At 37.0% G+C, this 25334-nt stretch overlaps 1 protein-coding gene across 1 annotated transcript; it reads left to right on the top strand.

Moving 5' to 3' along the window:
* The first annotated feature begins 1787 nt into the window (after positions 1-1787).
* Positions 1788-24373, top strand: LOC106877126 (histone acetyltransferase KAT7). The gene is made up of 13 exons (XM_014925923.3): positions 1788-1983; positions 7041-7137; positions 8358-8576; positions 9252-9334; positions 10793-10879; positions 11770-11979; positions 13344-13541; positions 14163-14252; positions 16590-16730; positions 17076-17169; positions 17827-17973; positions 20007-20113; positions 20594-24373. Exons 1-13 carry the CDS (start codon positions 1963-1965, stop codon positions 20705-20707), a joined length of 1608 nt encoding a protein of 535 aa, XP_014781409.1. The 5' UTR covers positions 1788-1962; the 3' UTR covers positions 20708-24373.
* The last annotated feature ends 961 nt before the right edge of the window (positions 24374-25334 follow it).

Genomic DNA, 25334 nt, shown 5'->3' with positions numbered 1-25334 from the left:
TGTAATGTTACAGTAAACTCCTCCAATATTATTATTACTGTCCTTTAAATTTGAGGCTTTGTGCTTATGTTCTGACTGAAAATCCCACGGAGGCTAACTCTACCCTCCGTCCTTCCTTGTTGAAGATCGATAAAATAAAATAAACTACCAAATGAAACTGTATGTTGATTTAGTTGTCTACAGCCTTCCTCTAAAACTTATAAGCCTTGTGCTATTATTAGAAATCAATAAAAATGTAATATCAACAACATTAAATTCAAACGAATTACCAAACTAATTCAAGAAGAGTGAAAAATTGTTTCTACTAAAAGCACAAGGCCTGAAATTTGGGATGAGGGTGCTAGCTGATTACATCGACCTCAGTACTTCACTACTACTTATTTTATCAACACCGAAAGGATGAAAGGCAAAGTCGATATCAGTGCAATTTGAACTCGGAACGTTATAAGTCGGGAAGACATGTCGCCCAGCATTTTCGGCGTGCTAACGATTCTGCCAGCTAGCTGCCCTAATAATGATAATGATTTCAAATTTTGACACAAGGTGAGCAATTTCGGGAAGGGGTTTAAGTTGATTAATCGACTCCAGTGCTCAACTGGTACTTATTTTATCGATACCGAAAGGATTGGAAGGCATAGTCGACTTCGGCAGAAATTTGAACTCAAGCCGACGAAATGCCGTTAAGCAAATAGCCCGGCGTGCTAACGATTCGACCAAACTCACCGCCTCAATAATAATAATAATTGTTTCTAAATGTTGGCACAAGGCCAGTAATGTTGCGAAACGAGGGAAGCTGATTACAGCTGGTTCTTATTTTGGTGCTACTTAAATAGAGGTCCCCTCTATGTAACCTTAACCATAACTAACCTAACCCTAAAAACCTTAGCGAGTGTGCACTGTAAAAACATATCGTTAAGTAGATGTATCGGGACCTCTGTATTTAAGTAGTGCCCTTATTTTATCGACCTTGAAAGGATGAAAAAAGCCAAGTCGGCATCGGCAGAATTTAAACTGAAATCGTTACGCAGTCGGAAGAACTATCGCAAAAGCATTATTTTCCGATACATAGTAAATTCAAACAAGCCACCTCATAATAATAATAATAATAATAAATACATAAATAAATAAATCACATGCTATAGCATGAAAGAAAATTTGTCACAGATGACAAAAAAAAAAAATTTTTTTTTAAAAACGGAATTTGAAATCAGAACGTGAAAAGCGGATAAAATGCCGCAAAGGATTTAATCCGACGTTCTAACCTAGAGGTTCTCAACAGGAGTCCACGGTCAGACCCCTGGGGATCCATGGAAAAACATAGTAAAATTGTGGATGTACAGTAGTATTTAAATGTCCTTGAAAAAATGTTAGGTTAATGTTTACATCTCAAATGTTATTATGGATGAAACTACCTCAGTTTCTTTCTCCAACGTTTCACATAGTTCAGCTTAGATGTGTGAAAAAACAAAATAACAATTTTGAAAGAAATATCTATAAAACTAGTTTTTAAACATCGAATGGTTACGGGGGGGGGGGTCCATACGTAAACGAGAACCACAACGCTTAACCTAACCATTCAACACAGCTACAGCCTCAAAGAGGAGAGAGAACAATAAAACGAAATTAAAAATCAATAAAACCTCCCCGATACATCTATATTTATTAAGTGGTGCCAGCCTACAATAAATTCTCCCTTCCACTTCCGGTTAATTATCTGTTATTTTGTTTTTTTGTTTGTTTGTTGGTTATACTTTTTTTGTTGTTTTCCTCCCTTGTTTTGTTTGCAGATGGCGCTGTGTGTCTCCCCCAAATTCCGCCAGTCTTGTGTTGTTTGGCGAAACTTGTTGCATTATTATCATGTCGACTTCCTCAGCCGTTGCTGTTCTTCTGCTTCTTCTTCCCTGCACTAAGGCCTCATTCCTTCATAGAACCGTTTATTCTCGATAGGAACAGTTTTAAGTCATGCCAAAACGAAAGCCCAGCGTAAGTTCAAATTTCCTCTTTCCCTTCATAGACACATATGATATATGTGTGTCTCTTATATATAAACATATATACTGTATGTGCTGGTATAATGTGTGTGTGTGTATATATATTATATATATAAGTTCATTTATGTATATAACCTTGGTTAATATTTCTTGTTTCCGTCATATGTATTTATATTGACTGTGTGTGCACATAGGTGTGTGTGTGTGTAGATATAAGGTGTATATATGTGTGTATATGAACCTGGTTTTTAACTGTAATCTATTAAACACATCCAGGGATATTTTGTTATTAGACAAGCTTAGAAATCGGAGATGGTTTGATCTGGCTGACAAATATCTGGAAAATCCATCGTCTCCGATAAAAGTACATCTCGTAATATGTATTTATATTGATAATCATTTTTAAAAAATGGATTGAGCAAATTTACAAAAGATACAGAAATGTGTATGTTCGTGTTTAGTCTTGTGTTTGCTTTGGAAAATGTTTCTTCGTTTGAACATGGTTTTTCCCAGTCAATCCATCGCTGTATGCCGGAAAAAAGAAACAATCATGCCGGTTTATTTTGTAACATTTCCTTCTTGCAACCTGGTGACTACCATTCATAGATTTATTGATTTAGTTTTGCGACAAAGACTGAATCGTAGAATCCGAGGACAATTCTTCTTTCTCTCTCTTCTCTCTCCTATCTATCGTGTGTGTGTGTGTATATATATCTATCCCCACTTAAAAGTGGATGTTGTAATTACATTCATATATAAATATGGTCCTTGGTTCTAATTAACAGCACTTTGGCTTCAAAATAATCGGTATATTTCTTTATCGGTGGTGCTGAATATATAGGATTTCTTTTGCGCAGCTATTCTTCTGTTTGCCAATACAAGATGTGATTTCTAAATACCGTGCAACGATGTATTAAAAACATTGTCATGCATTTAGCTATTTCAGACGATTCCGTGTCCGGTGACGGACCGATATTTCTTAATGTCTACCGACTGTACACATTCCTTACCCTGGGACCATTATTATTTATGCTATTCAGCTTTACCTCATGGATATTTCGTACTGGATATGCTGGGTAAAGACTGATGAAAATATTCTAGTAGAAAAGTTGATAAAGGAAAGAAAACCTCCAGCATATATATACACACACATACATATACACAGAGTTGATGCATTCTCAATCACACGTGGATGCAAACTCGGGGCTCAGTTTATCTAAACGTTTGCGCTACAAAGCGATCCCTCACTTTTAGGACTTCGTTTTCGAGTTTTGATCCAGGCCTATATGTATGTATGTATTGGTTTCCCTTGATCGTTAAGGCTGTCTGAGTTTTTAAATATTCTAAGCTTTCTCTTGTGTTTGGATTTCTCTTGTGTTCAAGACTAATTTCATTAGTTTTTCGTCTTGCATCATCATTCCTATAGAAATCAATTTGAAACTGAAATTTGTCAATGTCGTATCTATTTTTGTTGAAGTAGTTAAAAGGCAACGGGTTTTCGCCGCTAGATCTCTTATATATGTATATTAATCATTATTAGAATATAGCTAAATTCTTCCGTGTCGCACTGTGGGGGGGGGGGGGATATTTGTTAGTCATCGATCTACCGTTTTACTATAAAAATGTTTTATCTCGTGAAGTTTTGTTTAATTCCTTGATTCAAACGAAACAGTATTTTGACTGAGAACTGTCCGTTTCTCACAATCTTCGCGCGCGCGCGTGTATTTATATATATTTATATATAGCTGTTATCCTCCATTTCATCGTGATAACAAATTTCTATTAAGAGAGAGCTGTATACATCTATGTTCCCGGTTGTTGTGCGTTGTATAACATAACCCCCCCCCCCATTCCAGGCCGACCCTGCTCGAGTAGGTCTTTCTTTGATCAAAGGCATTCCAGCCATTACTACCTCGTCTTTTGAGTGCAATGTCGGATTGCATTAACCAATATGTTCTAACTATTAAAGACGGAGATTTTGGCTGATGCTCCCAAACCTATGAATCATCTGCGTAAACAGAGAATGTTCCCGCTGAGCTGATCCCTATTTACTGTCCGATTTCGGTTCAGACCCCTATTTTCACCGCTCTCATAACACTACACAACGTTGATTTCCCCCTTTCCTGTGATGTTCTCTTCATTGGTAAATACTTCGCAAATCTTTTAGTCGTGGCATTTCACACAATATAACGAGCAGACGTAATAAAGCAGAAATCTGCCGAGGATACCCGTGTGTATGCGTGAAGATATATGGAGAGGCTCTGTAGTCTAGTTATGATAAAAGTACTTCAAGGTAGATACATACGGTTGCTTTTATTATAGGACTGTTACATTAAATTGTTTTGTGTTTTGTAAAAATATAGAATACGCAGTTTTAGTTTAGTCCAACCCATGCTAGCATGGAAAGCGGACGTTAAACGATGATGAGGATGAATCTGATATGACGCCGTTGAGAATCTTTTGAAGTTTATCGAAATACTATATATGCACACCCCCACCCCCACCATCCAGGTTGCAATATATAATGCAGGGCATTCTGAAACTCTACGTGGAATCTATCCACAACGTTAAGCATTATATGTGTCACTTATGATTTTCTCTCTGGTAATTATCGATAAACATAGTGAGTGGATGCAGGTGGGAAAGCAGAGACTGATTAAACATTTATATTGAATTTAAAAAAACCTTTCCTGTTGTCACTTTTCTTACTAATACTTTTTGTTGTGTTGTAGTTTCTGCTATTATAAAAAAAAGCTTGAGGGAATTTTAGACTTAATGCAGAGAAATTAAGCTTGCATCAATAACTAACTGTTTGTCTCGATGCTACCGTAAGCTTTTATGCTGTCAATAGGTTGTGTATATATGTTCATATAATTCATAAGACACATAGCTATAATGGGAATTTCAGGCTATTGATGGACGTAAGATGCATTTGAGAGTATTGGAGTTGATTGAACTTCACTTTATGCAAGATTTTTGTCCTACTTCTCTCAATGATTTGGTTTAAAGGAAGATGCTAGGCCCATCACAATTGCAGAACTTCTGAGACCAGTAATATTATTTGATTCTGAGATGTGCTCTGCTTAGAAGTCAAAGTTTGTTAGCTTTCAAAATTGAAATTTCTTAACTCTGTCCCCCAGAGGGCAAATTTCCAGACTGCTAGTTTTGTTCTGGACAAAAAAAAAAAAAAGCCAAACAGTTCGATAAATATATATTTAATTTTCAATCGTTGTTGTTGATTCAGAATTTCTTTTCAAAAATTTCGATAGCTCCTTTCCTTATTCTTGTAAAAATTGTTCTACCTTAAGTGTAGAAGTATCAATAAGTTCCATCTACAAAAAGTTGGTATTATACTTTCTTGATAAGAACAACATAGATTTTTGGTTGTGAAAGGATTCAGACAGTCTCTGATGATGAGCTGTACCTCTCTACATCAGTGGAGAATCCTTTGTCCACTCACATTCTGTTTTGAAACTACTCTCTTATAAACACTCCAAAAATCAGTCTTAATCAAAAGAGTAATTTAATAGTTACATATTTAGAAATTTCATCATCGTTCAACATCTGTATTCCATGCTTACATGTTTTGGATGATTATTCAACAAGATTCCTAGAGCCAGAGGGCTGTGTTGAGCTCCAGTATCTACATCAGCAAGATTTCTACAACTGGGTGCTCTCCCGAATGTCAGTCATTTTACAGAATGTACTGAGTGCTTTTTTTCTTTTCATGATACCAACACTAGTGAGATCAAGTAACATTGTAAGACAAGTTCCCTTGATAGGGTGGTGGTCTTTGTGCCAGGTGTTGAGAGGCTAAAGTTGGAAAGAGAGGTGGTAACATGGCTGCTTCAGCAAGAAAGGGAGAAAGGATGGTGGAGAAGAGGAGTCTGGGTGGAATTTGTTGTACTCTCTCACCCACAGGCTCTTATGCATCTGTGATTTGACCCTGGTATTATAATGGATCCCTACCCCCTGCTCCAGATAGTTCATGATTACTATCTAATATATTGAAGTTTTGAGACAAAAATATTTTTTCCATGACCCCGGCTCGACTGTTTAAGTGGGATAAGTTGTTCGGTCTTGTAGCTTAGCATCTTAACACCCACAGCTGTTTGTGAATTATCATATGGAGGAAATTAACCCTTATCTGGCACAGTATCAATAATAGGGTTTGAATAATTAGCCAGCAATTAAAATGATTGATCTTCATCTTAGAACTGCTTAAAGCAACTGTCAGTGAAAAGCATTATCATCTTTGTTTTAATCACCATTTCACCTGACCTGTAAGAGCTAACATTCTCCGATCAGTCAAGCTCATTGGTCTGTGAGGGCCTGCAAAGGCCATGGATGCAGCCCTTTTTCTCCATTTCAAACAAATAAATGAAAAATAAAAGATGAAAATTCTCATGTTCTGTTCAGTTTTGGGAATTTGATAAAATAGATTCACCCCCAACAGCTAACACATCTTTTGTGTGTGTGTGTGTGTGTGCAGTTTCAGCTCATTCACAAGGTTTACAGTGTCTGTTAGGACACAGTCATATTACTACAAGACCTGAGTACTCTTTAGACTCTTGTGCTTCTGAAACTGGCATTGTTTCAGAAAGAGAAATATTCAAATTTGCTTTACAAGTATCACACATGCAAATCTGTATAAAGAAAATTTTGATGGTTTGAACATAAAACAGGGAGAATATTTGGGCCAGATATGGTCAGGTTGAATGCTAAAAGCTTGGGGTTATCGTTAAAAGTTAAAAAAAATTATAATCTTACTGGTTTACCTGAGCTGTCAATACTGACATCCAGTGTTTTACTAAAATTAGTGATAATTACAACATTTTGGTTGAGGTATTGTTGGAAAAGGTACATTATGAAAGTTGTTAATGTGAGTATGTAAAAGATACCAAAAAAAAACCCCCAAGAAAATAAGAAAATTATTTATCACTCTCAATATTATACAGGTGTCATTGCTTTTAATATGTACAATATGTATTTTATATTGTTCAGTTTTTTAATGAATTTTGATTGTTTTTTCCTTCTAAAAATCTGTAGAAAGTTGAAGTAACATCGGATGACAGCGACCACTCCCCACTCGAAAGTGAAGATGGAGACATGTTGTCTCAAACCAGGGTTACTCGTCGGTCTTCAGGTTAGCGATTTTACTTTTCAAAACCTATTGTAAACCTCCATGTTTAGTTCATACTTTTTCTCACCAAAATCGTGATTAAAACAGATACATACAATGAATGGTTATTAGACAGCAAAATTTTAACTTTTATTTAGGAGAATATAACAATGTAATAGAGTTAAATTATTTTTTCAGAAGTTTGACTACATGTCAGTATATTTCATATCATTATATTTAATATCGATTTTAATATGCTTGCATGGGTCAGAAGAAATTCATCAAGGCCAGTTTTCTATGACCAAATGCCCTCATTTGTTTCCAAGAAGGATATATTTCTGTGGCTAGACATGTTTTTACAGAAGATTAACAATACTGCTTACATGACAGTGATGCTTGTTGAGAACTGTTGCACAATGTCAAGACAAGAATACACAAACACATGTATGCATATATAATACATATATAGCAGGCTTCTTTCAGTTTTCATCTACCAAATCCACTCACAAAAGCTTGGCTAGCCAGGGCTGTAGTAGAAGACACTTGCCCAAGGTGCAACAGAATACGACTGAAACTACATGGTTGGGATACAACTTTCTTAATTACAGGGGCATTATACACAAATATATATATATATATGTGTATATATATATATATAGGGTCGGCAAGAGAGTAATTTCAGTTTTTTAGTGTGAAATAAAAGTCATACAAAGAATGCGTGTAGGTGTGGCTGTCTGGTTGAGAAGCTTATTTCCCAACCAAATGATTCTGGGTTCAGCCCTACTACATGGCACCTTGGGCAAGTGCCTTCTACAATACCCCCAGGCTGACCAAAGCCTTGTGAGTGGATTTGGTATATGGAAACTGTAAGAAGCTGTCATACATGTGTGTGTGTGTGTGTGTTTCCCTCTGCCCTTCACTTTACAACTGATGTTGGTTTGCTTATGCCCCTGTAACTTAGTGGTTCAGCAAAAGAAATATATAACCATCTTTATGTAATTTACTAAATGATGAAGTGGCAATGCCCATAGCTTCTGTAGAAACCCTTTACAGATTGGTGAGATTGTTGTGGACATAGAAGGTTAAGCATGAATCATTGCAGCCAAATGAACTCTGCTAATGGCCTCCAATAACAGTGAAGAAGCAATATTTAACTGGTCAGCATATAATGCCTTTTTTACCTCGTTTTTGTTTTTCTTTTTTGTTATTTATCTGAAAGTGGAGATTGTGGTTTTCATTTTCAGGTTTGCAGAAGACCAGTGTAGAGAGGAAGAAAAAGAGAGTGCAGTCTGAGTCCAGCAGTGATACGGAGTGTGACCCAAACGGTCAGATAACTTCAAAAGAGGATAAGATTACAAATGCCAAGCTCCAGGCACTCTATGGGCTTGCAGAGAAACGGGCTACACCTCTTACAGATTACAATGAGAATTCCAGATGTCCATTCCCAGGATGTGATTCAAGAGGTGAGTCGTCAGTATATATATATATATATAAATAGATAAAAAGCAAGACAGATTTTAAAGGTTATTGCAGTACGCACGTTTCATGCTACTCTATTTATTTAAGTAATGCGAGCATTACATTAAATGCAAGATGCAGAGCAATCTTCAGCTGCACAAGGATATAGAAAATTTACTGAAAAATGGACATATTACTGTTGTGAAAACATTTAAAATCAAAGTCTTAGATTTTAAATGTTTTCACAACAGTAATATGTCCATTCTGCTGAAATAAATTTTCAGTAAATTTTCTATAGCAGTCCAGATACTTATTGATCAGACCTTGTATAAAAACACACACACACATGTACAAATATCAAAACTAAATATACACTCCTCATTTTATATATTATATATATATATATATATATATATATATATATATACACATATACACACATACATTGTGAGTTCAACAGCAGAGAGAATGTGTTAGTGGCCACATATAAAAAGGCAAATTGATTTTCTATCCTCGTCTGCTCAAAACCTTTATTTAATGAAAATAGAATGAGTGTCTTGATGCTCACAGCAGTGTTCCAATTGTGCATCACTCAGTTTCAAGTTTATTGCTCTGTTTTTTTCAATAATAGGTATTTATTGTCTTTTCCTGTTTATGTTTCGAATGGCTTGATTTTGTAGGTCACATGACTGGCAAGCATGAAACACATCGGACCATATCAGGATGCCCTCTCTACCACAACACCACCGCTGACGAGTGTAAAGTAAGTTCGTTTCATTCTATCCTCCTCCCACTGCCCTCTTTTTTTGTCCACCTCCTTTACTCAAGGTTTTTGTCCTGTAATAGATCTTATTCCAGTTTTCCAAAAGTTTAAACTCTGCAAATGGATAACTTCTCACTTCTTGAACATAAACCTCAGACTAACACATTTTCTGCCTCAGTGAAAGAGTAGTTAAATAGGAAAGGAAGAAGATGCTGCAGAGTGGAAAACCCCAAAAGATGGTTTGCCATTTCTTTGCAATATTAGTTTTGTGTCTTGGGAAAAAATGATTATTTATGTCTTCATTGCAAACATTCTTTGGTCGAATTAAATTGACAAAGGTCTGTAAAGTAGGAGGCAGCGGAGAACCATGGATTAGAGTCAGTGGAACCACGTACGTTACCAGAATAGAATGTCTTGCTACTGATTTGTTTATTACCTCTGCCTTCGCTAAGGCAGAAGTATTGCTTCCAGTTGTGTTTGTTTGTCTGTGGATAAGATATTTCAAGAACTACTGGATGGATGAAACTTTCAGAGATGTTTGGCCTTGTGACTGGCATGAACTGATGAGATTTTGGGATCAATCCGGTACCAGACAAGGATTCTGGATTATTTTTTCTGTTTTTTTAATTTTTGAGAGCGGTTGGGTTCATTTTTAGTATTCTCGTTTCTGAGAGCAGTTGAGCTTATTTCAGGTATTGTCGTTTTAAAAATCTTCTCTGGCTAATCGTTGAGAGAATGTTGGTGTTTCCTTGGCGGAGGTTTGGGTTCTCTGAGTGCTCTTGTTACATTTGTAATGTTTTAAAATCCAATATTCTTGAAGGAATTTGATTAAATAGCATTCACTAAGAATGGGCCTGTTGCAACAATTTCTAATTATAGAAATACTAACTCATTAAAGTATCTTATTTACCATTTTATTATGTGTTTGTCTGTCAGAGCAATGAGGACCATCTGGTCATCCTTAAGGATCACTGATGACTTTGTTTTAAAATGGAAAAAAAAAAGGTTGTGTCCTGTCAATCTGACTCTGCCATCTGTGACGATTGTTTTGACTCGGTCCAATGGGAAGACCAAGTCAAGATGACAAGGGATGGAGACAGATGCAGTGGATGCATGTCTTGCTCGTGTCATCTTTCTCTCTGCATTCCACAATGTGTTGCTGGAGTCACCTTCCTCTCTGTTGAACCGTGATGGTTTCTGCTGCAGAATCTGCTCGATTCGGTCTTCATATACAAAGTTTATCTCTTGCCCTGGCATAAGTTTTACTACTACAACTGGGACTAGAAGAATCACCTAATTTGTGCCAGGATAGAAAAAGCCAGGCATTAAATTCATGATAATAATGTTATTGGTATTTTAAAAGTTTGATTGATTTCCAGCATATTGTATAAAGCGTGCCACTTTACAGTATATATACATGTTGACAAAAAAAGTTAATATCTATGTCGTTTCTTTTAGAAGCGATTTGAGGAAAGACAAAAATCTTCTGAAGAGAGAAAGAAAATTGTGAAAAACCTAAATGAACGGCGAGACCTTCGACGGCAAGTAAGTATTTCATTGCTTTTTTAAAAAATAGTTTTGATTTTTTTAAATTATTTGTCACAGTTTTAATAAGAGAGTTTGTTTAGCCATTTTGTTATTTGTATTGAAATACACTGCCTTCGTTTCAATTGATTTTGAAAATAATGAAGACTTTGTTGAAGGAACACTGTCATCATTATGCAGGTGTTTAGAACATAATTTAGCATGAAATTTTGATGGAAGCATTTTTTTTTGTTTTTTAAATCTAAACCAACGTAAAGTGGTTGGTGTTAGGAAGGCCATCCAGCCACTGGAACGAAGCCAAATCAGACTGGAACCTGGTCCAGCTTCCCAGCTCTGGTCAAACCATCTGTGAAATGAGCGAAAGAAGTAAAAGATTAAAAAAGAGAACAAATCCCAGCCTTTGAGTAAGCTGAAGCTGAGTGCCACTCGGAAGAAGTAAGAGGGTAGGGAATGAAAGTGAACCCTGTCAGATTGTATTTTTATATGTGGGCGAGAGTTTTGGAAAGGGGCAACCCAGGAAGACATGGGAGGAAGTGTCTCAAAATGCTGAACCTTATGAACATGACAGAAGACAGAGATGTGTCGCATTGCTGTACTCGAGATGACCCACCCACCACAACAGAAACGAGATCCTAAAAACAATGGTATAGGTGCTGGTACCACATAAAAAGCACCCAGTACACTCTGTGGAGTAGTTGGCGTTAGGTAGGGCATCCAGCCATAGAAACCAAGCCAAAACACACTATGGAACCTGATGCAGTTCCTGTCAAGCGATCCAACCCATGCCAGCATGGGAAACGGATGTTAAATGTTGATGATGTGTGTGTGTGTGTGTAACTGTTACATAGAAATATAGACCTTGACTAATCTGACTCCATGTTTCATTGCAGCAACCAACAGAAGAACAGAAAGAAAAAGCTCAAAAAGTAATAGAAATGAGGAAGAAAGGCAATGTTGCTTTGACACACGACCTCAAAGCTGAACATCTTCTACACAGGACAAAGAATGGTCGAACAAGGGAACCGTTGTTGAAGGGGCTTGCATCACAATATGATTTACAGCTTTTCCGAGAGGCTCAAGCTCGCGCATGTGAACAGATGGTAGGCAATATTTTTGGTCATTTGTCCATTTTGATATTCTGAGTTCAAATTCTGCCGAGGTTGACTTTGCCTTTCATTCTTTCAGGGTTGATAAAAGAGATACCAGTTGAGCACTGGGATCACTGTAATCGACTTATCTTCCCTTATCCACCTGATGTTGTGCCAAAATTTGAAACCAATATTTGGTAGTTTGCTCAACTCTGTCTAAATTTGTCAACAGGGCAGTTTAGAAACGCTGCTATGTGAGGAGCAAAACTCAGGTACAACTTGTGGCCTAGAAAATAATTACACCTGTACTTGCAGCCTCTGTCACATTTTAGCCTTTCAACACCTGGCATAAAGCCACCTCTCCCTCTGTTACAACACCACACAGTTGAGTGAGCTTCTTTTTTTTTTTTCTTTGTCTTGCAAATTACTTGGCAAACTCACCTGTGCCAGTGTCATGAAAAAACATCCAGTACACTCTGTAAATTGGTTGGCATTAGGAAGGGCATTCAGCCATAGAAGCCATGCCAATGCTGGCATTGAGGTTCAACACAGTCCTAACATATTCAATACCTACCAACACCCTAACCACAATGTCGTACACCTTTACACATAAACACACACACCCTTAACTGTCATTAAAAAGTTTGCTTTGCAATCACCTAGTTTGATCCTACTGTTTATCAAATGTAAGCTGGATGCCTTCCCAAATAAAGAAGGGCATCCAGCTGTAGAAGCCTCATCCAACCCATGCCAGCATGGAAAACAGCAAGTGGGAAAGCAATTGTGATGATATATGTGTTTATGTCTAGATAGGTAATGAGTGAGAGAGAGCATCTATAACCTGTGCTGAATATTAATCAGCATTTGTTGTAAGTTTGTAATTTACTTAAAATTTGCATAATTACAAGTTATAATCTAGTAATTTTAAGGATCAAGAGAATATTTTTTTTAAAAATAGATGTGGGAATGTCAACTGAGTAGAGGGGTTGATTTTACAGAAAGAATCAAAAGGGGATGATTTTTAGGGCCAATCTCAAGACACTGAGCCTTACGAAGGAGATGACAAAGGACCAAGGTATCTGGCATCTTGCTCTACTCAGGAAGACCCATCCACCACAGCAGAATTGATACTGGTGCCACATTGAAAGCACCCAGCACAAACACTGTTGAGTGGTTGGCATTAGGAAGGGCATCCAGCTGTAGAAACCATGCCAGAACAAACAGTAGAGTCTGGTGCCTCCCTGCCTCCCTTACCAGCTCTGATCAAACCATCTAGCTCGTGCTTGCATGGAAAATGGATGTTAAATGATGTCATGGTGGAGTATACCGTTTCTTTTCTTCAGTACTTGACTTCTCTGAGATATTTTCTGTTTCAGGAACATGAAATGACACAGCATTATCAGCTCAGTGATATTCAAGAATACCGGATAAAAAAGTTGGAAATTGGCCGCTTTGAAATGAATACCTGGTATTCTTCTCCATATCCTGATGAATATGCCCGCCTTCCAAAAGTTTACCTCTGTGAATTCTGTTTGAAATATATGAAAACGGCTACTATTTTACGCCGACATTTGGTAAGTTTGCATCTGTTGATGTTTTGCTTTTGTGTAATGGGGATTTGGAAAATGTTGCATAGGTATGGCTGTTTGGTAAGTAGCTTGCTTTCCAACCACATGGTTCCAGGTTCAGTCCCGCTGTCACACCTTGGGCAAATGTCTTCCACTATAGTCTCAGGCCAGCTAAAGTCTTGTCAGTGGATTTGGGAGATGGAAACTGAAAGAAGCACTTTGTGTGTGTGTCTCTCACACACACACCACCGCTTGACAACAGGTGTTGGTGTGTTTGCATTCCCATATCTTAGTAGTTCAGCAAAAGATATTGATAAAGTAAGTACTAGGCTTTAAAAATAAGAAGTACTGGGCTCGATTCATTCAACTAAAACTCCTTGAGGGCTTTTTCCTTCTGTCAGTAGTACTTAATAGATTAAATACAAGGGTTAAAAATGAACAAATAGGGTACTGGGGTCGATTCATTCAGCTAGAAGTTCTTCAAGGCGGTGCCCCAGCATGGCCACAGTCTAATGACTGAAATGGGTAAAAGATATAAGATTTATTTTTCTGTTAATAATTTTTTGATGAGAGACAGAGGGAGTCAAAAGTTTTGGGAACCTATTTTGTTCTTTTCTCTTATTGCAGGCGAAATGTGTTTGGCGGCATCCCCCTGGTGATGAGATTTATCGTAAAAACAATATTTCAGTGTTCGAAGTAGATGGGCAGAAAAATAAGGTATTGTACATGTGTGTGTGTGTCTGTGTGTTGTGTGTGTGTGTGTGTGTGTGTGTGTGTGTGTGTGTGTGTGTGTGTGTGTGTGTGTGTGTTTGCTTGACTTGACATTGTGTGATTGTTGTAAGTCATATAATATTCTGCAAAACATGCCTGTCCATTGGGAAATGTTACCTTACTTGGAAACAGCTGAAGGTTAGCAACAAGAAGGGCATCTCATCATAGGAAATCTGCTTCAACTATACTCCATCTGACCAATGGAAAAGGGGTCATTAAAGGATGATCATGTCTTCATTGTGTCCTACATTGAACTATTACATGGAATGGTTTGTCTTCAGCTTCTCAAATCATGTTGGTCAAAGTGTTAGGACATCAGATGCCTTGCAATATTTAGCTATAGTTTGTTATGTTTTGAAGGCAGCAGTTTTCTCTGTCATCTTCCCTGGTTGATAAAATACCTGTCAAGTACTGGGATTGATTTAACTTTTTAGCATTCAGATTACTTTTATCAAATACGGTGCTTATTTACTCATATTGTTTTAAATTAATCCTGCCATTATCTTGTAGCTTTGAGATTTCAGTCATGTGATTATATTTAAAATGACGTTATAGGTTAGGTGTGAGAGGCCAGATCTGGCCAGTTTGAACATAAAGCATATAGAATATTTGGGCCTGATATGGCCAGTTTAAATGCTAACGGTTTAATGTGGTCATGTGCTAGTGATAAAAATCAAGTGTATATTTTCTAGTTATAAGTGGTGTGCAACAGCACCTGTTCTGGCAATGTTTTTCAATATGTAACTGGCAAAGAGATGCTATCTCTAATGGTCAAACGTCTACCATTGATAAGACCAAGGAAGGTCAAAATCACATGATCTGGTCGTCTTGGCAGTGGCAGGGATTTCCCTCCTCACTAGCAATATAAACAAGAGTGCATTTGCACCAAAAGCCATTATGAGAGTTTCTCCCATGCTATCTAGCACAGTGTAGTTTGTTCTAAGAGAATATCCATGTTTAAGTGAAGATAAATAGAACATATTAGTAATTATACAGACCAGATATGATTAGTAAAACACAGTTAACCATAGTTTTATATTATTTCTTCCTAGATTTATGTTTGTAAGCACTGTCTGTGTGAAGTATGCCTCATTTTTTGTTCAATTTTTCACTTTTCCTCTTTAAGTCACCAGTGAGTCTTAAAGTGGAAAACATTGAGAACTACTGGTTATAGCAGTTATTTGTGTGGCTCGTTTTTCAGAGCCATGCCAAAAGTGAGATGTCGTCCATTGATCTATATAGAGAGATGTAGAAATTGACTTGTGTTATAATGGACTATCAAACTCAGGATAGAAAATGAACATAAAAATGGTAACGATGATGACAACTATTATTATTATTATTCAGAATTATAGGGACCTCTTAGGCTGGTGAAGTTGACATGAAGCCTGAAGATCTTCATGCTGTACATGAGTGTAGGGAGAGAAATCTAAGGGACTGGTCTGAATAATTGCAACAGAATGAATTCCACGAAAAGGCACTGAATGACCTGATGGTGGTAGTGGTGACCTGTAGGGGTCACCTCTAATTGCACAGCCCTCTAACCAAAGATCTTCAAGCTATCAATCTCCTTTTTTTTCAAGGCATGCAGTACTACATTAGCTGAGATACATGTTTCCTTCCTTTTTAACAGAGCAGGGTGCAGGTTTAACCCTTTAGTGTTCAAACCGGCCATTTCCAGCCAATATATTCTACCTGTTTCATGTTCAAACTGGCCATATGTGGCCTCTCACACCAACCCAACAATATCATTCTAAAAAATTGAGTTACTTCTTCAAAATCTCATAGCCACAAGATAATGTATATTAATTCCAAACAATATGAATAAATAAGCATTACTTTGGACAGAATATTGTGAATGCTGCAGGGTTAAGGGAAATTCGGCAGCTATTTTCAACATGTGTGATCGCATCAGAGCTTAGTGACTCATCACAGAATTAAATTCTAGTACATTTTCTTGGTGGATCCTTCTATGGCATTCTGTCTTCACTATGAGAATATCAATCTTAAAAAAAACTCTGAAATGTCAACTAATTCTTCATCCAAACTTCAAGCTTTCCATGAACCTTTCTCTTGATATGAATTTGTGGTTCATTCAATTATTTTATCCATACATAAATAACATGCTCACTGTTAGCTGCTTTCTGTTTTACATACTTTTTTTAAAATACATTTTAAGGCTTTTTAACTATAAAGCATGACAGGAATAGTTTACTTAATCAAACAAATTCTGTTTCTATGTAAGATGCCTACATTTCCTTTTTTTTCATACATTTTCTGCAGGTTTATTGTCAAAATCTATGTTTGTTAGCTAAACTGTTTTTAGACCATAAAACCCTGTACTTCGATGTTGAGCCCTTCTTATTCTACGTCATGACTGAAAATGATTCCAGTGGATGCCATATCGTTGGCTATTTTTCAAAGGTAAACCATATTCTTTACTTCTTACTATATTAGATGTCTAGCAAAGGTGGTGAGCTGGCAGAATCATTAGCAGACCAGGAAAAATGACGCTAACCATTTTGCCTGTCTTTACATTCCCAGTTCAAATTCCACGAAGGTTGTTTCCTTTAGAGATGAAAGTAACGCTGCCAGCATTCTAGAGTTGATTCAGTTGTCTCTGACATTTCCCTTTATACAGTCTTAAACCTGATGAAATAATTATTTCATTAGCAATTTTAATGAATATTTTTTTTATATTCTCTGGTGGTGGTGGCAATGATGATTTTTCTATTTTTACAACATTCTATTTTTACATTTTGATTTCAGGAAAAAAATTCCTTTTTGAATTACAATGTATCTTGTATCCTCACACTTCCACAATTCATGCGTCAGGGCTATGGCAAAATGTTAATAGATTTTAGTAAGTAAGACATTTTTCAGTTTGACTGATTTTTCTACCCTGTTCCAATATTTGTTGTTTACATGCTGTCATTAATTTGTTTAGAGTCACACTTGACTGAGTCAACAGAGTGCCGCCCGCTGAGGGATCAATTCCTGGTGTGCCGTCCCAGACTTTGTGCTGCTGCATGGCCAAACATGTAACTGTTTAAACTTGCTATGAGGAAAGCTCTAAACAACTGCTTGACATGCTAGAAATAGCAGCTAAATCACACTTTATCAGTGGTTAATAAAATACGTACCAGTTGAACATTGAGGTTGATATAATCAGCCGTCCACTCCCGATTCTTCTGTCCAATGAAATGCTTATTTATTCACATTGTTTTGAATTAATCATGGGATTATCTCATAGCTTTGAGATTTTGATGATGTTATTGTTTATTTTTAGAATGACATTGTAGGGTAGGTGTAAGAGGCCAGATGTTGATATTTTGAACAGAAAACAATAAAATATTTGGGCCAGTTTAAATGCTAAAGGGTTAAAATTGCTGGCCTTGTGCCAAAATATGAAACTATAGTTGTTGTTGTTGTTGATTAGTAATTTGTAGCAGAGTCCAACACAAATGTAAACCCTAATAATGTTTATAAACATGTTTTCTTTCCTCTCTTTTGATGACAGGTTATTTACTGAGCCGAATGGAACAGAAGATAGGATCACCTGAGCGTCCACTCTCTGATCTTGGGCTTATTAGCTACCGTAGCTACTGGAAAGAGGTTCTGTTAAACTATTTGCACCGATATAAAGCTAATGAAATATGTATCAAAGGTAAGAGAGAAGTGTATGTTGTTTTTATTACAAGGTAGGTGTAGGTAACATAGCAGTTTGGCAAAAGGAACTGATAGAATAAATACCAGGCTTATAAAAAGAAAAAGAAATCAGACTGGGATTAAATTAGTTCAACTAAAATTGGCTTTGTGGTTCACTTTCTAACCACATGGTTTTTGGGTTCCGCCTCACTGTGTACCACCTTGGGCAAGTGTCTTCTACTGCAGCTTTGAGTTGAATGGATTTGGTACACAGAAACTGAAAGAAGCCCATTGTGTGCATGTGTTGGTGCCTTCTTGTTCTGGTGTTGCTCTGTCAGTTGTAAACAAGCATCTCTATCGTTCAAGTAATATTATTTGTTTCCAGTGTTCCATGAAAAAATATCTGAGGCTGTGGGGGAAATATTACCTTTGGGCATGGCTGTGCAGTCAGAAGTTTGCTTCCTAACTACTTGGTTCTGGGTTCAATCCCACTGCGTGGCACATCGGGCAAGTGTCTTCTACTACAGCATCAGGCTGACCATAGATTTGTAGATTTGGTAGATGGAAACTGAAAGAAGCCCATCATATATATATCTATAATATGTTTGTGTCTGTTTATCCCCCACCACTGGTGCTGGGGTGTTTATGTTCCCGTAACTTAGCGGTTTGTCAAAAGAGATTGGCAGAATAAGAACCAGGCTTTGAATAAGTACTGGGGTCGTTTCATTTGACTGAAAAGAAATTCTTCAAGGTAGTGCCCCAGCTTGGCCACAGTCTAATGACTGAAATAAGTAAGTCTTAAAAGATAAATTGTTGTTGTTATTCTTGTAGCAAGCTAGCAGGCTTGTGCATGTCTGACAAAATGCTTCATAGCATTTTGTCTAGCCTTTTACATTCTGAGTTCAAATTTTACTGAAGTGAACTTTGCATTTTGTACTTTCAGGGTCAGTAAAATACCTGTGACGTAGTGGGGTTGAGGGAATCAACTAAATACTCCCAACTAAAACTGCTTTGGAAACAATCCAAATTTGGAGAAAATGCTTAGCAGCATTTCTTTTGGCTGTTTTATGTTCTGAATTGAAATCCCAAGAAATGTCAACTTTGTCCTTCATCCTTTCAGGGTTCATAAAATGTAATATCAGTCAAGTCTTGTTGACAAAATTGTTGACTTACGCCTCCCCTCAAAACTGCTGGCCTTGTACCGAAGTTAGAAAGAGTAATTAGTCATGGAAATGCAGCCTATGGCTTTTAGTGGTCCTACCAATACCAGTGAGATTGGTGTTGAAGAACAAACTCATTAGGATTTCAGAAATATCTATATTTCTCTTTTGGTGTTTTGCTTTTACACCTGTAAACAAATACGTAATTTTTGTAGTCTCGTGACATATGATGTTCAGTTATGTTTGTGCTTGAATGGAAGAGCTCCGGAGTATGATGTGAATTTTGGTCCATGACAAAATGAAAGAATATAATATAAATGAGAGATATTAGAGAGAAAGAGAGGAAATAAAATAACTGCATGCTCACAAAAAAAAAAAAAGTGCATGTGTGTGAGATAACATGTATGCATCTGTGTATGAAAATGAATGGATATGCATTCTTGCTTGTATTTATGCATCCATTCATGCAGTATTTATGTGTATAGTACAACTGTGTGTGAGGTCATGTGGTCTAGAGATTAGGGTGTCAATTAAGGTCAGAATCACAAGATTGTGGGATTGATTTCTGCACTAGGTGGTGCATTATGTCCATGAACAAGGTACATCGTTTCATGTTGCTTCAATATACTCAGCTGTTGAAGACAAGCGCCAGAGGCGTACTTGTGCAGCTGTCTTTCTCTCCAACGATTGCATCTTGATTGATCTCTGAGTCAAGAGTGCGGCAGACGAAGAGCAAGTCTCTGTCTGCTTCTGACCACACAGTCACCTAAAACAATTAATGGAAGCATGATACAAGCTCTCAGGTCATGCTGGCAGCTAAGATTTATTTCTCATCCATCAGTTGTGATGTTGTTTATTGCTTTGTCATTGGTTCATTTCTCCTGATTTACAGACGTCAGCCAAGAGACAGCCATCAATGCCAATGATATAGTCAGTACGTTGCAAGCACTTGGAATGTTGAAATATTGGAAAGGAAAACATTTAGTTCTGAAAAGACAGGTTTGTGTTCCATTTTTCTGTCTTGAATTTCATTGTATTGTTCTTTTTCTTTTTTTCTTTGAACCCATCCCATCTCTTGAATCCTGATTCCAAATCTATAATAGAGTTGACATTGCTTTTCATCCCCCACCCCATCCCGGGATCATCATTGAACATCTGTGTTCCATGCTGTGATGTGTTGGATGGTTTGTCAGGAACCAAAAGATCCAGGGACTGCATTCTTTCCCACTCCCTGCTTAGGCATGGTTTTCTAGGGCCAGATGCCCTTCCTAATGCCAACCAGGAACGGCATCTCACTCCTTTCTCATCTCCTTCATAAAGCTCAGTCTTCAATACTTCGTTCCATTTCTTCCTGGGTCTCTCTCTCTCTTCCACAAATTCCATTGGAACTGTGTTGTTAATTTGTAATTAATTATCTGCAAATCTAAAACTAATCGTTAAACAAACCGTTTTCTTTCTTTTCAACTTCTCTTCCCAAAGGATCTGATTGATGAATTCTTGGAGAAAAAATCAAAACGTCCGCCAGACTTCAAGACCATTGACTCCAATTGTCTCAAGTGGACAGCTCCTGCAAAACGTCCGCTTCAAGTTTGACACTTGCACCGACTGCAAGATTCGCAAGACCCTTGGTATAATTTCTGTTTAGCTGGAGGGCAGAATGGGTGGGTGGGTGGTGCTGGTGATTGGTGACATATCAGCCCTGGGGAAGTACATTCCAACTGTTACTCAGATTCTGACTTCATTTCTGATCCCTTTTTTTGTTTTTTTTTCAATACACCAGAGTCAAGCGTGTGTATGTAGAAACTTGTATATGACTTTGTGTATGTGATAGAAAGGATTATACACTGTGTGTATATGGATATATACATACATGCACACATATTTTTGTGTGTGTGTATGTGTATGTATATATATATATATATATATATGTGCATGTGCGTATAAAGTGTTGGCATAGCAATCTCATGGTTCCTGGTTCAATCTCACCACATGGCACCTTGGGCAAGTGTCTTCTATAACCTCGAGTACAATGCAGAAGCCTACTGTACACAAATATATAATGTGTGTGTCTGTCTGTTTATCTGTTTTGTGTGTTTATGTTTGCACTTGTCTGAAAACCGGTATTGTTTATGTCATCTCCCTTTGTGTCCTATAACTTAGCAGTTCTGCAAATAGATATCGACAAAATACCAGACTGAAATAGTGCTACAGTCAATACGCTTGACTAAAACACTTGAAGGCAGTACTCCAGCATGGTCACAGTCCAGTGATTGAAACCAGTAAAAGAATAAATACATACACATAATGTAGATGTGTGTAAATAGATAAAAATATGTATGTATATTTATGTGTGTATGTGTATATATATATATATATATATATATATATATATATGCGTGCGTGTGTATATGCATATGCACATGTGGATAATATATATTTATATAAAATAGCAATTTAATATTCACAAAAGATGTGTAAATATTCCTCTATATGTATAATACTTGCATTGGTGCTTGTACATACATACACACACACACACATATATATATATACTTACACATGTATATGTGTTTGTGTGTATATATATATATATATATATATATATATATATATATAGGCAGATATGCATACACACATTCATCCAAACATATATATACTACAACATACGCCCACATAATCTAATTGCTTTGATCTCATTGCACATATGTGTGCATGCATATACACACATCTGCGTGTGTGCATATATATATATACACACGTATAATGTGTATGGTTTTAGCCGGTTAGTTGATGGTGTGTGTGTATATATCTATATATGTATATGCACAGATGTGCATGTATATGTATGTTTGTGTGTGTATATGTATACTATAATATATTACTTCCGTAATTATCAAGGGAAGATGAATATCAGCTGTCAGTTTGGCGTGTAAATAAGAAAAGATTGAATATTGAACTTTAAGAAACAGTCTGGAAGTGTTGTCTCTTTCTAGGCCAAAATTGATGAATGGGAAAAGGCCAGCTGTAAGAGAGAGAAGGAGGGAATGGAAGGTGGACCTGAAATGATGATAATGGTTTGATTGGAACATTTCTTTACAGCCTGAAAGATAAGGAAGATGTCAGAGCACTGACTGAGCAATGGTCTTTGAATCTCATTTGTTTCTTTATTTTAGGGGTTAGGGTACTTTTATATTTTTACAAGAGAATGCTTAGGGTTCCATTGTTTTACTAGGATTCATATCTGTGAGTGTATGTACATATACATATACATACATACACATACATCTGTGTGTGTGTATAATTACACATGTATGTTGTTTCTTTTGCATTTCAAACATTACAAGTGAAATTGTTGTGATGATGCCATCTTGTGATACCAGTTTACCTCTTGTCGACTTGGCTGTTTCTTCATTCTGTCAACCACAACAGAGATAGCTGCTAAATATGTTTACTGCTTATCATCACATCTATTCTTTCTGACGATTCTAAGTTCACAATGAAACTTTACAAAAGACATTAACGCTTACATGCTCGTCAAAACTTGTGTGCACCAATGTCCCAGTCAAACTCATTGGAAAAACTACCAAAGGGTACTGGAACTTCAGTGAAATTGCCTGGAGCTAAAATATTGAGAGTTCAAGTGTTAGTTTGAAGCTGTAAGATCTCAGCTAGATTTGGTTGAATCTAGTATTGAGATCTCCAAATGCACAAGAGTAATTAAGATTATGAGCACTAATGAAAAAACAAGGAGTAGATGATTATTTGAAGAATAGGGCTTTGTTTTTCATTTGAAGGGGTGATTAAATCACATGACTGGTATCTTCAATTTATTGAAGGATAAAATATTTATTTTACACAATAACAAGGCTAATAAAGTCTTTATTAGTTTATTAATAATGAAATTCCTTTCATCCACTGGCAATTAGCTGTATTGACTCCCTGTCGTGGAGAGAGGTGTCCGTGGAGCCATTCTGGCCTTTCCCAAATGCATCATTGACAGTTGTTACTAGGCATTGAATTCCAGGAGTAAAACTAACTTTTGCTCACCACTTCCACTTCAGTACTTGCCTCCTCTTGTGGTGTATTCACCTGATTATAGCCCATCCTCATCCGAAAGTAATGATGGGCAAAGTTACTCCCAGTGAAATTTGAAGACCACCACAATCAGAGAGTTAAAAACATGGCTCTAATCTCCATGCTGGACTCTGTTGTGATTCTATCTTCATTAAGAAACAGTTAATGAGCTTTTTAACAATGGAATACATAATCATTTAAGTTGGTAAAACCAAAACTGTCCTGTGATGTAAGATTAATAATTTATTTCTGACAAGGTGTTATTTTAATAGAGAACAAACCCCTTACCGTAAACCCCCCACCCATTGTTATGTCTTCTGTTACCATAGTCATCTATATTATTGTGTGGTTAGGGATATATGCCACCCCCCTCCATCAAATGTCACCTCTTGAATGAATACTTAATGGCTGACTGGTAATAGTTCTCAGTGGTGTGAAGGGCAGGGGTTTTTCGCACTCCCTTTAAACCTGCTGTCAGCATTGGTGTTAAGAGTTACGGTATAGCTGCAAAACGCCTGGTCTGTGGCACCATTTGCTTCAATCATCTGTTTCTGACATCTCCGTCATGGGTGGATCTGTTCTGTGACGAAGTTCTCCGGTTTTCCCCAACCCCCCGAAAAAAAATTTTTTTTCACTCACCACCCTTTCCTTGCATCTCTTTTGTATTTGGTCAATGATTACAAAAAAAATTTAAATAAAAGCACATACACACACATATTTATATATATATATATATATATATATACATATACATACACACACAGAAAAAAGAATGTAAATCAAAACGAGTGACTTCATAAAAAACAAAACTTCATTTTCCCAACCAAAACAGCTGCAGAATGAATGTTTCCATATTTGGCCATTAAGAGTAAATTTTTATTTTTCATCTACCCTCCCCCCCCCCCCCCCCCCCCTCCCCCAATCATCTTCTGACAAATCATATTCGATTCTATAAAAAAAAAAAATAAAAAAAAGACAGAAAAGGACAAATGTTGAGAAACAAAAACTCTGCTTCATTCAGTTCATTCAACATCGTTCATAACATTTATCTTTCTTTTTTGGTTTTTTTTTTTTCCTTTTGTTTTGGTTCCATGGCAAAAACATGAAAATCACATTCTTTTATTTTTTATTTTTGTTGCAGAAAAATTTAACTATTAAATTTTTATTCTACTTTTTAATCATTTATTATTGGTTGTTGTTGTTGTTCTTACCTTTCCAAACAGCACTGCGTGGGGCTGCACCAGTCAGTCAAATGCTGAAGGAGAATCTTACTAACCATTCATTTGAAAGGAAGTGAGGAAGAACGTTCTAATTAAAGGGGGGGGGGGCCTAATCCCTGCTGTCATTCATTTCTCTTCTATAACAGCAATCACCAACCATTTTTCTACACCATGGACCAGTTTCATTGTTCTAGAGACCAGGGTGGGGATCACATAACAAAACACAAAGTGCATAATGTATTGTTTCATGTGGTTTTGTTTGTTGTTGGTGGTTGCAACAGTGAGAGCCTCACAATATAGAAACGTTTCTCACGGCCCCAGCAGACAAAATGGAAAAGGCATTGCCCTGGCGGATGGAAAGGGAGAGAGATGTGCTGGAACAGCCATCTCTCCCCTGATAGCAGTGAACAGGGATATATATTCCTGAGGCCAAGAACACTGGAGGTCTCCACTGCCACAGGCTTAACCAGAAACCTGTCTGAGAGGGACCGATGCCTTGGCAGTTTGCTTCTCTCAACCCAACGAGAAACGGAGTCTGGGCTGGTAGCTGACAGCACCAGGTTGAGAAGATGTCACGGCGTGTGGCATCCCAGATGAGGGCCTACCAACCAATATGGAATGGGGAAAATTGTCATTTAATTTACTTATTACAGATATAAATGCAGAAACACCCAGCAGACTGCAATAGTCAATGAGATAGGATTTTAAAATGTTCTTTCTGTATGACCCAGTACCAAAAAATCTCTGCCAGGAGGTTGGAGAATTAAACAGAAACAACATAGATTTGAGAGGACATTTGATCTTGCTTAAGGCCTGACGATCTGTCTGGTGCTGATGCTGTGTTAAAATGCATCCAGTACTTTCTGCAATGGGATTAGAAACTGGTCAGTAAGTACAGACAAGGATGACCTGTCCAGTCCATACAA

This window comes from Octopus bimaculoides, chromosome 22 (assembly GCF_046866305.1).
Source record: "Octopus bimaculoides isolate indiv1 chromosome 22, ASM4686630v1, whole genome shotgun sequence".
In the NCBI taxonomy this organism is placed as follows: Eukaryota; Metazoa; Mollusca; class Cephalopoda; order Octopoda; family Octopodidae; genus Octopus; species Octopus bimaculoides.
The sequence above is the reverse complement of the archived record's forward strand: the minus strand, read 5'-3'. Positions and strand labels throughout refer to the sequence as shown.

What these genes read in the sequence shown, in the direction of transcription:
- LOC106877126 (XM_014925923.3), top strand. Translation starts at nt 1,963, where the DNA reads ATGCCAAAACGAAAGCCCAGC. An exon ending in TCGTTGGCTATTTTTCAAAG is followed by an intron (nt 16,731 to 17,075) that starts GTAAACCATATT and finishes TTTTGATTTCAG; the next exon opens with GAAAAAAATTCCTTTTTGAA. An exon ending in CAAAATGTTAATAGATTTTA is followed by an intron (nt 17,170 to 17,826) that starts GTAAGTAAGACA and finishes TTTTGATGACAG; the next exon opens with GTTATTTACTGAGCCGAATG.